Raw genomic sequence first — 16,838 nt, 5'->3', positions numbered from 1 at the left:
CTGATTACTTTAGTTTTAAACTATTTTAGCCTCTGCCTCCCTTCACCTTTTCTCCCACCCCAATTCTGGCAACCACTAATCTGTTCTCTATATCCATAAGCTTGGTGTTCTTGTATTGTTGTTGTTGGCGGGGGGGGGGGGTTGTTTTGTTTCTGTTGTTTTTGTTTGCTCTTTACATTCCACATAGAAGAGAGCTCAAGCAGTATTTGTCTTGCTGTGACTGATTTATTTCACTTAGCATAATGCCCTTGAGGTCCATCCATGCTGTCACAAATGGCAAGATTTCATTCTTTTTTTATGGCTCAATAATATTTCACTGTACATACATACAATCCTCTTTATTCATTCATCCATTGATGAATACTTAGGTTGTTTCCTTATCTTAACTATTGTTAATAATGCTGCAATAAACATAGGGACGCATATACCTCTTTGAGTTAGTGTTTTTGTTTCCTTGAGATAAATACCCTGGAATTGCTGGATCATATGGTAGTTCTACTTTTAATGTTGTAAGGAACCTCCATATTATTTTCCGTAGTGTCTGTACCAATTGACATTCCCACCAACAAAGCACCCCACATCCTCAGCAATGCCTGTTCTTCTTGTCTCTTTGATAACAGCCATTCTAACAGGTGTGAAGCAGTATCTCATTGTGATTTTGGTTTGCATCTCCCTGAATATTAGTGATGTTGAGCATCTTTTCATTTACCTGTTGGCCATCTGTATGTCTTCTTTGGAAAAATATCTATTCAGATATTCTGTCCTTTTTTTTTTTTTTTTTTCAACGTTTATTTATTTTTGGGACAGAGAGAGACAGAGCATGAACGGGGGAGGGGCAGAGAGAGAGGGAGACACAGAATCGGAAACAGGCTCCAGGCTCTGAGCCATCAGCCCAGAGCCCGATGCGGGGCTCGAACTCCCGGACCGCGAGATCGTGACCTGGCTGAAGTCGGACGCTTAACCGACTGCGCCACCCAGGCGCCCCATCTGTCCTTTTTTTAAAATTTATTTATTTAAATCCAAGTTAGTTAACATACAGTGTAACATTGGTTTCAGGAGTAAAACCCAGTGATTCATCACTTACATATAACACCCAGTGCTCATCCCAACAAGTGCCTATCTTAATGCCCATTACCGATTTAGCCCAACCCCTAACCAACTCCCTTCCAGCAACCCTCAGTTTGGTCTCTGCATTTAAGAGTCTCTTATGGTTTGCCTCCCTCTCTGTTTTTATCTTCTTTTTCCTTCCCTTCCTCTATGTTCATCTGCTGTGTTTCTTAAATTCCACATATGAGTGAAATCATATATTTGTCTTTCTCCAACTGACTTATTTCACTTAGCATATTACACTCTAGTTACATCTACATTGGTGTACATGGCAAGATTCCATTCTTTTTTGATCACCAAGTAGTATTCAATTGTGTATATATATATATACATATATATATATATATGACATCTTCTTTATCCATTCACCAGTCAGTGGACATTTGGACTCTTTCCATAATTTGTATCCTGCCCTTTTTTTAATCAGATTGTTTTTTTGCTATTGACTTGTATGAATTATTTATATATTTTTGGATATTAACCCCTCATTAAATATGATTTGCAAATATTTTCTCCCATTCAGTAGGTTGCCTTTTCATTTCGTTGATGGCTCCCTTTGATGAGCAAAAGTTCTTTAGTTTGATGTAGTCTCCTTTATTTTTGGTTTTGTTGCATTTATTCGTGGTGTCATATCCAAAAAATCGTCACCAACCCTATATCAAGGAGATTGCTGCCTACGTTTTCTTCTAGGATCTTTATAGTTTCAGGTCTTATGTTCAAGTCTTTCATCCATTTTGAGTTAATTTTTGTGTATGGTGTAAGATAGTCCAATTCATTCTTTTGCATGTGGCTGTCCAGTTTTCCAAACACCATTAAAGAGACTGTCCTTTCCCCATTGTGCATTCTTGGTTCTTTTTCATAAATTAATTGGCCGTAGAAGCATAGGTTTATTTTGGGGCTCCTATTCTGCTCTATCAATCTATATGTCTGTTTTTATACTAATACCATACTGTTTTGATTACTATAGCTTTGTAATAAGTTTGGAATCAGGGAGTGTGATGTCTCCAACTTTGTTCTTTCTCAAGATTGCTTTGGCTATTTGGAGTCTTTTGGGTTTCCGCACAAATTTTATGATTGTTCCATTTCTGTGAAGAATGTCATCGGAATTTTGATAGGAATTGCACTGAATCTGTAGATCATTTTGGGTAGAATAGACATTTTAATAATATTAATTCCTCCAATTCATGAGCATGGGATATCTTTCCATTTGTGTCTTCCTCAATTTCTTTCATTAATGTCTTGTAGTTTTTAGCAAAGGTCTTTACCTTTTACAGATCCTTTACCTCCTTGGTGACATTGATTCCTAGGAATTTTATTCTTTTTGATGTAATTTAAATGAGATTGTTTTCTTAATGTCTCTGACAGTTTGCTATTGGTCTGTAGAAATACAACAGATTTTGTGTGTGTGTGTGTGTGTGTGTGTGTGTGTGTGTGATTTTGTGTCCTACAATTTTACTGAATTCATTTATTAGTTCTAACAGTTTTTTCATGGTCTCTTTAGAGTTTTTAACATATAATGTCATGTCATCTGCAAATAGTGAGTTTTATTTCTTCCTTTCCAATTTGCATGCCTTTTATTTCTTTTTCTTGCTTAACTGATCGGGCTAGGAATTCCAATACTATGTAATAGTGGTGAGAGTGGACATCCTTCCCTTGTTCCTGATCTTAGATGGAAAGCTTTAAGCTTTTCACTATTGAGTATGATGTTAGCTGTGGGCTTGTCATATATAGCTTTTATTATGTTAGGTACATTCCCCATATATTTGCTTTGTTGAGAAGTTTTTATCATAAATGGATGTTGAATTCTTTCAAATGTTTTTTCTGTATATATTGAGATGATCATATGATTTTTATCCATCATTTTGCTAATGTAGTGTATCACATCAACTGCTTCTCAAATGTTGAACCATCTCTGAATCCCTAGAATACATTCCACTTGATCATGGTGTATAAAAATTTAATGTATTATTAAATTCAGTGTACTGATATTTTGTTTAGGATTTTTGCATCTATTTTCATAGGGATATTGCCCTGTAATTTTCTTTTCTTGTGACATTCTTGTCTGGTTTTGGTATCAGGGTAATGCTGGTCTCACAAAATGAGTTTGGAAGAATTCCTTCCTCTTCTATATTTGTAAGAGTTTGAGAAGGATTGGTATTAATTCTTCTTTGAGCATCTGGTAGAATTCACCATTAAAGGCATCTGGTCCTGGGTTTTTGTTTGTTGGCAGGGTTTTTTTGTTTGTTTTTTTGTTTTTGTTTTTAATTTTTTTTTTAACATTTATTTACTTTTGAGAGACAGAGAGAGACAGAGCATGAGCAGGGGAAGGGGGGGGGGGGGGGGGGAGACACAGAATCCGAAGCAGGCTCCAGGCTCTGAGCTGTTTGTTAGCACAGAGCCCGATGTGGGGCTCAAACTCATGAACTACGAGACCATGACCTGAGCTGAAGTCGGACATTCAACCGACTGAGCCACCCAGGCGCCCCTGTTGGCAGGTTTTTGGTTCCAATTCAATCTTCTTGCTAGTAATCGGTCTGTTCAGATTTTTTATTTCATCATGATTCAGTCCTGGTAAGTTGTATGCTTCTAAGAATTTATTAATTTCTTCTAAGTTGCTCAATTTGTTAGTGTATAATTGTTCATAGTAATTTCTTATGACCCCCTGTATTTCTGTGATCTCAGTTTTAACAGCCCTTTTATTTCTGATTTTATTTGAGTCTTCTTTTTTCTTAATGAGTTTAGTTAAAGCTTTGCCGATTTCATTTATGTTTTCAAAGAAACAGCTCTTAACTTCATTGATCTTTTCTATTGTTTTTTAGTTTCTATTTCTTTTACTTCTGGTTTAATCTTTGCTACTTCCTTCCTTCTTCTAACTTTGGGCTTCATTTGTTCTTCTTTTTCTAGTTCTTTGAGGTATAAAGTTAGGTTGTTTATTTCAGACCTTTCTTGTTTCTTGAAGTATGCATTTATCACTATGTATTCCCTCTCAGAACTGTTTTTGCTGCATTCCACAGATTTTGGAATTTTTTGTATTTTTATTTTCACTTGTCTAAAGGTGTTTTTTAATTTCTCTTTTGACCCATTGGATGTCCAGTAGCATGTTGTTTAATCTCCTTATATTTGTGAATTTTCCCATTTTCTTCACATAACTGATTACTACTTTCATACCACTGTGGTCAGAAAAGGTGCTTGATACACTTTTAATTCTCTTAAATTTATTCAGACTTGTTTCTACCATATGATCTATCCCAGAAGAAAACTTCTCCAAGAAAATAGCTTATATACTCATCTGGAGCCCCAATTTTTGCAACTTCTGCCCAAAGGAAGCCTCCAGATAGCCTGGCTCTGGTGGCCAGTGGGGTTTATGCTTGTGGTCCAAAAGAACTGTATATATTTGCATACTTTTAAAAGTTGTTGTCTATGGGTCTGGCTTCCAATCATCCTGAATCTAGGTGCTAAGATCTTCTCCCCCTTTGAGATACTGACAGGTCTTGGCATAATCTCAACTACTGGGAGCTATGAAAAATATAATAGGCTGCTTGGAGAAGCACAAACAAGATTTGGGGCAGGGTTGAATGACAAGGTTCATGTCCTATGTGAGGCCACTCCTTCAGAATTGGGGGCGGAGGGGTTCACCTACTGCATAGAAACCAAAACAGAGACCGCAAAAAAATGAAGAAACAGAGGAATTTGTTCCCAATTGAAGAACAAGATAAAACCTAAGAAAAAAGCCTTAATGAAGTGGAGATAAGTAATTTACCTGATAAAGAGTTCAGAGTAATGGTCATAAAGATGCTCACTGAACTGGGAACAGAATGGATGAACCCAGTGAGAACCTCAACAAAGAAATAAGAAGCTGGAAGTCACAGAGTTGAAGAATACAATAACTGAACTGAGAAATACACTGGAGGGGTTCAACAGCAGACTAGATGAAGCAGAAGAAAAGATCCGTGAATTCAAAGACAAAAAAGTGGAAGTCACCCTATCAGAGCAGCTAAAAGAAAAAAGAATCTTAAAAAAGTGAAGATAGCTCAAGGGACTTATGGGACAACATCAAACGGACTATCATTCACATTATAGGAATCCCAGAAGGAAAAGAAAGGGAAAAAGGGGCAGAAATCTTATTCAAAGAAATAACGACTGAAAACTTCCCTAATATGGGAAGTGAAACAGAAATCCAGAGCCAGGAAGACCAGAGTTTAATAAGATGAATCCAAAGAGACTAACACCAAGACATATTATAATTAAAATATCAAAAGTTAAAGACAGGGAAAGAATCTTAAAAGCAGCAAAAAAAATTTTTTTGTTTCAGCAGAAACTTTACAGGCCATAAGGAAGTGGCACAATAAAATCAAAGAGCTGAAAGAAAAAAAAATTTCCAACCAAGAATATTCTAGCCAACAAAGTTATCATTTACAATTAAAGGAGAGAGAGAGTTTTCCAGATAAGCAAAAGCCAAAGGATTTCACCACCACTAACTGGCCCTAGAAATGTTAAACGATCTTCTTTAAGCTGAAAAGAAAGGACACTAATTAGGAACAAGAAAACATATGAAAGAATAAATCTCACTGGAAAGGAAAATATATAGTAAAGGTAGTGGGGTTTATCACTTAACAAAGGTGGTGTATAGATTAAAAGACAAGAGTAGTGAAAGTGACTATGATTACAATTATTAGTAAAGGATATACAAGATTAAGAGTAAAATGTGACATCAAAAACATAAAGCATGGGGGGAGAGTAAAAATGTAGACTTTTAGAATGTGATCAAACAAGTTGTTATCAACTTCAAACAGGCTGTTATAAACTGTAACATGTAAGCCTCAGGATAATCACAATGCAAAAACCTATAGTAAATACATAAAAGATAAAGAGAAAAGAATGTAAATATGCCATTAAAGTCATCAAATCACAAAGAGCAAAAGAAGAAAAAAGGAACAGAAAGGAACTACAAAAACAGCCAGAAAACAATTAACAAAATGGCAATAAGTATGTATCTATCAATGATTACTTTACGTATAAATGAACTAAACTCTCCAATCAAAAGACCCAGAGTGGCTATATGGATAAGGAAAAAAAAAAAAAAAAAAAGACCCATTTATATGCTGCCTATAAGAGATTCAGTCTTTTTTTTTTTCTTTTTGGCTCTTTTCAGTTCATTGCATGAAGGAGTAACACTAGTCCAAGTTAAAAGTGGATCCGAAATGGTTACATTACATAAGCTGTGAGGTTTTTAAACGGGTGACAAAGGACAGAAGGCAAATTCTACTCATTGTGAGGAAATCCTCACTAAAGCTTCAGTGAGCCAAAAGCACTTACAGCCATGAACCTTCAGCTGGTCGTCCTCAGCCAGTCCAATCTCTATGAGTTGGCATACGTCCTCGTGCTGGTCACCCTGTAGCTGAATTACTTCTCCATGTTCTGGATGCTCAATTATAGTACTATTACAGGCAAATTTCTTCTTAAAGACCTTCACTAGTTTCTTTTTATCATAAGCATCAGCAATCCCCTGGATTTTTCTGCTGCTATTCTCCGATGAATGCTTATGGATATAATCTTTAGCAGGAAACAGATTATCACCCTTACTTGCATCAGCAAAGGGGCCAAAAGAGTGGAGATTCCAGATAGCAGACATAAGATACAATCCCTTTTCCTTGGTGGAAACGGCCCACGGAAGGTGGTGGTGAGAGAAGGTTGGCACGCGGGACAGAGCACTGGGAAGCAAAGGGGCTCAAGGGTGGTGCTGCTGAGTCCTCAGAGGTGGGTCAGTGACTAGGGCCAAAAGATTCATTTTTTTGTTGTTTATTTGTTTATTTTGAGAGAAAGAGAGAGAGAACAGGGGAGGGGCAGAGAGAGAGGGAGAGAGAGAATCCCAAGCAGGCTCCTTGCTGTCAGTGCAGAGCCCAATGCAGGGCTCGATCCCACAAACCATGAGATCATGACCTGAACAGAAATCAAGAGTCAGATGCTCAACTACCCAGGTGCCCTGAGACTCCTTTAGATGTAAAAGGCACAAACAGACTAAAAGTGAAGGAACAAAGAAAGATCTTCCATGCAAATGGAAACCAAAAGTATGTTGGGGTAGCTATACACACATCAGAAAAAATAGACTTTTTTTAAATGTTTATTTATTTTTGAGAGAGAGAGTGCAAGCAGGGCAGGGCAGAGAGATGGGGACAGAGGATCCAAAGCAGGCTCTGTGTTGATAGCAGAAAGCCCGATGTGGGGCCTGAAATCGAGAACTGTGAGATCATGACTTGAGCCAAAGTCAGTCGTTTAATCGATGGAGCCACCCAGGTGCCCCAGAAAAAACAGAGTTTAAAACAAAAACTGTAATAAGAATCAAAAAAGGGCATTACATCATGACAAAGGGGTCATTCCAACAAAAGGATATAACATTTGTAAAAATTCATGCACCCAACATAGAAGCACCTAAATATAGAAAGCAAACATTAACAGACCTAAAGGTAGAAATATACAGAAATACAATAATAATAGGGGTCTTTAATACCCTACTTGCATCCAGACAGAAAATCAATAAGAGAACATCAGCCTTAAATAGACCAAATAAACTTAACAGATATTTACAGAACATTCCATCCAAAAGCACCAGGATACACATTCTTCCTAAGTGCACACAGAACTTTCTCAAGGTTCCTGTTAGGGGTGATGAAAAGCTTTGGAACCAGACAGTGGTAATTGTTGCACAACATGACGAATGTACTTACTGCCACTGATCCGTACAATTTAAAATGGTTACAATGGTAAATTTTATGCGTATTTTACCACCATAATTAAAAAAAAAAAAAAAAAAAAAGACAAGCCACCAAGTACAAACAAGTATCTGCAAAGCATATAGGGACAATGAGTTTGATTCAGAATATATGTATCTTTTAAAAATAAGTAAGAAATTTTTCTAATTGGGGAAAGAAGGAAAAATATCCAAACAGGCACTTCAACAGAGAGTAAATGCCAATGGACAATGTAAATACACAGACTTGCTCATCTACTGTAGTAACCCGAGAAATGCAGGTTGAAAAGACAGTGAAACACCACTATACACACACCTACTCAGAGGCAGGGGTGAGGCTCAAGGGGAAAGGCTCAGGGCGGAGACAAGGAAGTCCCAAAGTCTGAGCGGAAAGTGGGAAGGGGAGGGTCTCCTCTTCCCCATAGTCAACAACTGCTGTCAATACATGTGGATGTTTAATAACTATTTTAAGATCTGAGAATCATAATTGGCCATGAAAACGATTCTAGTGAATTACTCATATAATCCAGTTTCTTCATTTTAGAGTAGAAACTGGGGCACTGACTGGGTAAATGACCTCCCCAGGGTCAAACTGGCTGGCACAGCCACTTCTCTCTGCCAATTCATGTTCCACTGTGCTCCAGTGCCTTGAAGTACATGAACAGAAGGGCTAAATTTTGTCACTCCCCGCTCATAACCCTCCAAAATCTCCCATCACATTAAAAAACAAAAAATCCAAAGTCTTCTCCATGGCCCCCAAAGATCTCTGGCCTCCCCCACCACTACACTCCACTCCATTCCATTTCAGCCCCTTAGCCTCTCTGCTGTTCCCCGAGCACGGAAGCACCACCTGCCTTTCCTGACGCCTTGCAGTCCCGGTTCCCCTCCCCAAGGACTTCCCCTCCCCCCCTGCCTGTCTTTTCTTAAGATCTCTATTCCCTGACCACTGACCAAAGAAAGAAAGAAAGAACAGAAAGAAAGAAAAGAAAAGAAAGAAAACCCACAAGCATGCAAGTCCCCACCCCTCCCATCCTGCTTTGCTTTTTTTCAAGGTGGGAGATATTTATTGGTTTATCTGTATGCTGCCTTTCTTCTCTAGAATGTAAGTTCCATGACAACAGGACATTTGCTTTGTATATGTTTTTGTGTCCTCAGAGCTTGGAAAATTATCCACCACAAAATAATTGACTGTAGTAATTTTTTAATTGATTCAAGTAAAAAGAGGCATGTTTTTTTTTTGTTTGTTTGTTTGTTTGCTTATTTGGCTAGAAAATTAAGGTAGAGATGTCTGGGGAACTTCTAAGTCAAATGGCCTACGTTTGAATCTCCTTACTCCACCAATTGGTAGTGATTATGAATTACAAACTCAGACTTCCCTGCTTTTAAATTTTATATTTCAGTCAATTCAGAAAGTTTGCTGTTATTAGTTATGTACATTCCTCCACCATCAATAGTTCCCTCCAGCACACAGTTTAAAATTTGCTCAGCAAAGAAATATTCAATCCTACCCTTTTGAGTATTCCTACTTAGAACTGAAAATGCTTTTATTTTTGCTAACTTTTAAAAAATTAGCAAATTTATCCATTATTTGGATTAAATTTAATAGAAAATAATCCTTTTTATAGCAAAGTTGGTATAGAAAATTGTGCCTCCATGTAATATTTAGAAATAGCATGGTATACTGGTAAGTTACAAAATAGATTTATAATGATCAAGAGCTTGATTATATATTAACAGCACCTAATTACAACAAACATACAATGAAAAATAACTTATTCACAAGAGGAACTATAACCATAACACGCTCAGGAATTCATTTAACAAGAAAAGTATGGTACTTTGGGGCACCTGGATGGCTCAGTCAGTTAAGCATCTGACTCTTGATTTTGGCTCAGGTGATGATCCCACGGTTCGTGAGTTTGAGCCCCGTGTCAGGCTCTGTACTGACAGCAAGGAGCCTACTTGGGATTCTCTCTCTCCCTCTGCCCCTCCCCCACTAGCACATTTTCTCTCTCTCTCTCTCAAAATAAACAAACTTAAAAAGAATGTATGGTACTTTAAAAAACAACTCTGAAAGTATTAAAGATAAATTTAACAGATTAAAGTAGACATATAACACTTTGTTCTTGAAAGGAAGACTTCTAAGGACAGAAACCAATTATAGATGCGATGGTTTACAATGGAGGTGCTTGGGAGTATTTCACTGGCAGAATTGATAGATGGCGTCAGGTATTAGGACAAATAAAGTCTTTACGCTCTGTAGAAACAGATCAAGGTTTTGAGTGGCCTGAAGCTTATACGCTTTAAGAAGAAGACTTTTTTTTTTTAAGTGCAAAATTATGAATACAAAACTGCTAGGGTGCCTCCCGGAACCTTAGAAAGGGCTCTGGAATGAAAAGTCTCTAAATGCTTGCTTTTCTTTAACTTCAGGGCAGACCGACCTCTGGTGTATGAAAATGTCACACTGAAGCAGCACATTTATCACAGCCAGGATCCCATCACGCTCTCCACTCACAAATTTCCAGAGGAAAACATTCAGAGCAGACAGTCCCAGTGAGAGCTCTACCAACACAGGCTCAGAGATGCCGGGATGTGAACTAGCCTTACTCTGAGGAATGCATTTCCACCGGTTACCAGAACCCCCAAATGCAGCTGACTGCAAGCAACAGAGATGAATTCAAAGAGTGGATCCCCTGCGATCCTAGGAGAATGACCCAGTTATGCTTAGCGCAAAAACGTCTAGATCTGAGAAAAGCCAGACTCAAGAGCAAAAACCTTGAAATACATATATAACAAAGACAAAAGTGGGTGAGAGTGCAACATATCTCATGTGTAGAGCTAGAACAGAAACTGCCGGTGCTTATATGGTACCTGCTCTATGCCAGGAACTGCCCTGGTCCCTTCACATACAGCGACCCATTTACTCCTTACCAGAACCTAGAAGGGTAGTCCTGCTTTCTCCCCAGTTTGAAGATGAAAAAATGAGGTGTAGAGATTAAGTAGCTTGTCCAAGGTCACACAGCAAAAAGTAACAAATTTAGGATCTGAACCCAGGTAATCTGGCTCCAGAGCCCACAGTGTTAATCTCTCACTCTCTAATGCACAGAAACCCTATTAATTTGGAAATGAGCCTTAGACCACAACTGCAGTTCCCTATAATTAAGGGAGAGCAGACAACTGCTGATAAATTGATTCGAGAACCTCATGGAATATACTATCTCATCCAGTGGATTTGGGTTTTGTTTCCTACAGATGTTTCAGTCATCACATCCGTGCTTAAAAAGTGATCAAATAATGGGGCGCCTGGGTGGCTCAGTCGGTTGGGCGTCCGACTTCGGCTCAGGTCGCGATCTCACAGTCCATGGGTTCGAGCCCCGCGTCGGGCTCTGGGCTGATGGCTCAGAGCCTGGAGCCTGCTTCCGATTCTGTGTCTCCCTCTCTCTCTGCCCCTCCCCCGTTCATGCTCTGTCTCTCTCTGTCTCAAAAATAAAAAAAAAAAATTAAAAAAAAATTTAAAAAACGTTAAAAATAAAAAAAAATTAAAAAAAAGTGATCAAATGGGACATCTGAAAATAAAGAAATGACCCAGTAAAAAAATAAAAAATAAAAATAAAACGGGGCACCTGGCTGGCTCAGTCAGAAGAGCATGCGTCTCTTGATCTCGGGTCATGAGTTCAAGCCCCATGTTGGGTGTAGAGATTACTTAAATAAATAAAACTTAAAAATAAAATTCTGGGGTGCCTGGGTGGCTCAGTCGGTTAAGTGTCTGACTCTTGATTGCAGCTCAGATCATGATCACACGGCTCACGAGATCAAGCCCCGCATTGGGCTCTGTGCTGACAGTGTGGTGCCTGCTTGGGACCCTCTCTCTCTCAGAAATAAACATTTTCTTTAAGAAAAGAAAAATTCTGAATTACATATTTGATCTTTAGCATAAAGCTACTCACCTTTTTCCATGACAATTCAAATCTGTACCATTTATTTTGATGTTGTACTGTAATCAATCCTAGTCGGGACTGAATCGACCTAAAACTCCATTTGCTTAACTCATAAAAAATGTTAAACAAACTTAATATATTATGGTAGATTTATAGGGGGTCCTTTCCAGCTGTGACACTGTTCTCTCCTGTTGGGATTGACTATGAGTGATTAAATTCACATTTAATTGAGTTACTTGTGAGTTTTTTCTGTGAAGAATCAAGTATTTATGAAATGAACTATTTAACCAAACCCACCTTAAAATTCTTAAGGGTTACCATCTAAGCATAACCCTTTTCAACCTCTTTCACACAACCATTCACAGAAATCTTTTCTCTCTGTAGGTCTCTCTTCCACAAACTCTAATTTACTTGTATGCATAGGACTCCCACCTCACAGGGGGGCAGTGAGGAAAAAAAGAAACACAAACCATCAAGGTTAAAAGAACTGCCTTTTGAAGGTCTGATACATAGAGCCAAAGCAGGGAAGGAGGAAGGAAACTATGTATACAGGTGGTCAGTGAAGTTATGTTTAAGGAAGTCAGGCCCCCTTTGCGGTCATTAGCACAATGTGGTTTAACAGACAGCACATTAGCCAGAAAGATAAGACATCTTGGTTCATCTAGTCAGATGGGATGTCAATTCAGAGAAGGTGACCTGGCTTTGTCCCCTAGTTTCTTCACTTGCAAAGTAAATAGTGCAGAAATCTGTTGGTTATCTGCAGATACACTTCACGGAAATGCTAGCGAGTACACAGTATCGCAATATGTATGCAAAACACTTGCACTTTTGTGAAATCTAAGCCAACTAAAATTTAACAACAGAAGGAAACCTTGAAATCCTGTCTGTGCCACCACCCCCTATCACCCCTGGAAACCCAAAGGCAAGTGAAGTGTAAGAGTCCCAGATACTCCAGAAATACACAGGCGAGGGCAAACAGTGGGGTGTGAGGATGGGAACTCCAGCTTCACAGCCCGGTGGATGCAGTAGAATAAAGTCTGTCATTACGAGCCCGCGAAAGCAGAACTATAACTTAAGCAGCCTATAAGCTTAACGGAGCCAGAGTCCTGCACCCCTTAATTCCTCCACCCCTAGCACACTGTACGTACTCGAAATCCTTCAAATAATGAGCAAGACAAATGACGTGAGGCCTGTGTAACAAATAAAAGTGTATGGACTGGGGCGCCTGGGTGGCTCAGTCGGCTGAGTGTCCAACTTCGGCTCAGGTCATGACCTCGAGGTCCGTGGGTTCTAAGCCCCGCGTCGGGCTCTGTGCTGACAGCTGGGAGCCTGGAGCCTGCTTCAGATTCTGTGTTTCCCTCTCTCTCTGCCCCTCCCCTGCTTGTGCTCTGTCTCTCTCTCTCAAAAATAAATAAACATTAAAAAAAATTTTTTTTAAGTGTACGGGCTTATGACCTCTCTTCTGCCAGAAAATTAATTAACATATTAATATAGATTTAGTAACTATATATAATACTTCAAGATTTATACATTCTATAACTTATAAATATATAATTTTATATATACCATTTATAAATAAACAATTATATATATGTGTTCCTCTAAAATGAAAAAAAATTCACATGTTACAATCTCACGAGCAGGGAATTATAACTTTCATGTTCCTTTTTGCTGTGGCAAATAAAATTAAAGAACAGCTATACCTATGTGATTATGTGGAATAAAGATAGAATGGAAAAAAGTTTTCTCATACGACTAGGATAATTGGGGGAAGGGGGAATTCCCTTCCCAAAATCTATTAAAAATCACTGAGAGATTTCATTTAAGTCTCTTATTCATTTAGTTTTATTCAACAAACAACTATTTTGGGTGCAATTTTTCATTTTAGGTGTTCAGTAATGTGGAAGGGTGCAAGTATTATAGACAATTCTCCATGATTAAAAATTTTAAAGGCACCTGGGTGGTTCAGTCGGTTAAGCGTCCGACTTCGGCTCAGGTCATGATCTCGTGGTTTGTGGGTTTGAGCCCCACGTTGGACTCTGTGCTGACAGCTCAGAGCCTGGAGCCTGCTTCAGATCCTGCGTCTCCCCTTCTCTGTCCCTCCCTTGGTCGCACGCTGGTTCTCTCTCTCTCTCTCCAAAATAAATAAATATAAAAAATTTTTTTTCAAAACTTAAAAAGGTAAATGAGCTTTAGTAATAAGACTACACCATTTTCGATTATCTGAAGTAGTAACCGTCAAACTTTAATATTTTATCTCAGAAGTACAGTATATTCACAAAATTCAAAGGCCATTAATGGCAGGAGTTCTAAGAGTCACAGAATGAATTGCTGAACAACACAGGTGTTTCTACGCTCCCTTTTATAGATAATTCCCTGTGTGTGCCTGACCAGTTTCAACCATGCTAAGATGCAGCATGTCCTAAACAACCTAGAAACAACTCAAAATGGAGTTTCACTTTCTCAAACTGCTGTAGGACTTCTGACAGTTCAGACTCCTGTAGTTGAAAATAACGTCCACATTTTAGTTTGGAGAAATGCAGCTTTGTTTCTAAACTTAAATAATGTATCTCCTAAAAAAATAAAATGAAACAAAATTGCAAGAGAAATAATTACCACAATGTCTCTAAAGACCTTTCTGCTCCCCCCAAAACACTATCACCATGGTAATTATTGTCAACAAAACCTTTTTTGAGATCCTAATGGGTGCGAGGCATTGTGTGATAGGTTTCTTCTTTGCCCTCAAGGAGATTATTATGTAGTTTGTGAGGGAAAAGGCTATAACACTACTACTGATTATTATTATAATAACAGTAATTTTAAAAGGGCATGGCATTTATAACCTTTGAGGGCAGGGGAGGACTAGAGATAAAGGAAAGGAACTATTAGGTGCAAAAAGAGCAAAACTTCAAAGGCAGAGAAGTGATTAGTATTTTTAAGCAAAGGTATCCTAAGAGTCACTAGATAGTGCCCATTCTGTGTACAAGCTCGTAAGTACTCTCAAGCAACCTACCTGAGCACCCCAAATACTATATCCTTCCCAGAACTAAGATTATACAATCAGAGGCTAACACAGGAACATTCAGGTCTGAGTTTTGGTCCAGGCTTAGCAACTAGCTTACTAGGTGAACTCAAGCAGATCATTTCCTTACCCTCAGTCCCCACAAGTGAAAAATTGGGGGGTCATTCTTTAAAACACCTCTAGGGGCACATAGGTGGCCCAGTCAGCTGAGCGTCCAACTTTGGCTCAGGTCATGATCTCACGGTTCATGAGTTCCAGCGCTGCTTCAGGTGAGCTCAAGCCCCACTCTGGGCTCTGCACTCTCTCTCCCTCTCCCTCTCCCTCTCCGCACATGGTGGGATTCTCTCTCCCTCTCTGTCTCTGCCCACCTCACCCTCACCCACCCATGCTCTCATAAATAAATAAATAAATAAATAAATAAATAAACAAACAAAAATTTTAAAAATGCCTCCCAGCTCTAAAATTGTATAATTATTCTTTCTTACTAACAAATCAATTATCCACGTGTACCGGTAATTATCAGTTATATAAATCTATACAGGTCTAGTTGGTTAAGCATCCAACTCTTGATTTTGATTCAGGTCATGATCTCAGGGTCATGAGATCAAGCCCTGAGTTGGGCTTCACTCTGAGAGTGGGTTTCTCTCTCTCTTCTTCTCTCTCTGCCCCTCCCCATCTCAAAATTAAAAAAAAAAAAAATTTTTTTTAAAAAGCCTATATAGGTCTAGAACAGAACGGTTCCACAAATATAGCAAACCCCCTTCCATGCCCATGGTATCTGCACGTGCTGTCCCCTCTGTACGGAAGGGGCATTCCCTGACCCACGTTGCTCCTACTCCAACCCTTGGCCAAGTGGATGTCTCCAACACCTCCAACCTCCACCACCTCCTAAAATCCACAGAATCTATACTTTTGCCACCAAACCTTCCTCTGCTCATGTAATTTGATCTCTTCTTTAACAGTCCCTCAGGATAAGTGCTATCATACCTATCTTCATCAACACTTACTAGAAACTACTAATTACAAAAGTAGCTTCAAAGATTTCTAAGAATCCCCAACCCAGTAGGTCATGATGCAACAGGGAAAAATAAAACTCATGTTACAAAAATCATGATTGTCAAACACAGTTCTTTAAAAAAAAAAAAAACTGCAACAAGTTACACACATTTCCAATTAAGAGAAGTTTCTTTCAAGATAGGCAGGTGGGAAAAGAGAGGTGGAGAGAAACACTATATTTATTTCAACTATAATGCCATTTCCAAACATCGTGGGGATTGTTCCTTTCATAATTGCTTTCAGTGCCTATGGCACAGTCTTTTGAATATATTCAGTGGAAAAACTGTTAAGTAAAACTTTGAGGGAAATTTGACTTTTTGATGTCACTAAAAATTGCTGAGAGCTAAGTCTTATGAATAAGATAAACTGGGTAACCATTTCTGAACAAAAATATTGATTTTCCTTATACTTCTTGTCTCATTGTAATACAAATACTCAAGGGAATGAACCACAGCTATCATAGCCAGATCCTTAGCAACCATTTAACATGGAAGAATAAAAGTTAAAACTGAAGGTGGGAGGACATGGAAACTGGAATAAGTGATTTTTACTCATCCTAGTGGACCAGGCTACAATAATTTCTTTGGGAGGAGGGGGATCTCCCCACTCCTAATGATGACCATGAGAATGAGAGAAAGGGAATAGACTGCAAAGGTTTTTAAATCTGATTTCACGTTTGTAGGCATTCACACACAATCACTGAGTATTCATATGATAGCTGGCATGTTATAGGCTGTAACAACAACAAAAAAAAAACAGCATCTCTTCTATACGTTTCTCCTCCTCTCACCATGGACATTTAAAAACTTTACATCTTGACCAACAAAATGCAACATGTAAACCAGGATTCTATCCAGGACTTGGCAAGAGGAGAAAGTGGAGAAGTAGCAATGAAATCATCCGTGGCATGATGAATGAACTTGACCACGGACTCTGGATTTGATGATAGTATTGTATCACTGTTAAA

General features: G+C 38.6%; 2 protein-coding genes across 2 annotated transcripts in view; both read right to left on the bottom strand.

Moving 5' to 3' along the window:
- TEC (tec protein tyrosine kinase) overlaps window positions 1-16,838 on the bottom strand; it is a 127,227-nt gene that overhangs the window by 66,212 nt on the left and 44,177 nt on the right. The gene's annotated exons all lie outside the window — the stretch shown is intronic.
- LOC115512664 (eukaryotic translation initiation factor 1-like) lies at window positions 6,215-6,902 on the bottom strand. The gene has a single exon (XM_032592996.1). It carries the CDS (start codon window positions 6,737-6,739, stop codon window positions 6,374-6,376), a length of 366 nt encoding a protein of 121 aa, XP_032448887.1. The 5' UTR covers window positions 6,740-6,902; the 3' UTR covers window positions 6,215-6,373.

This window comes from Lynx canadensis, chromosome B1, assembly GCF_007474595.2.
Source record: "Lynx canadensis isolate LIC74 chromosome B1, mLynCan4.pri.v2, whole genome shotgun sequence".
Classification (NCBI taxonomy): domain Eukaryota; kingdom Metazoa; phylum Chordata; class Mammalia; order Carnivora; family Felidae; genus Lynx; species Lynx canadensis.
This window is presented reverse-complemented; position numbering and strand designations above follow the sequence as displayed.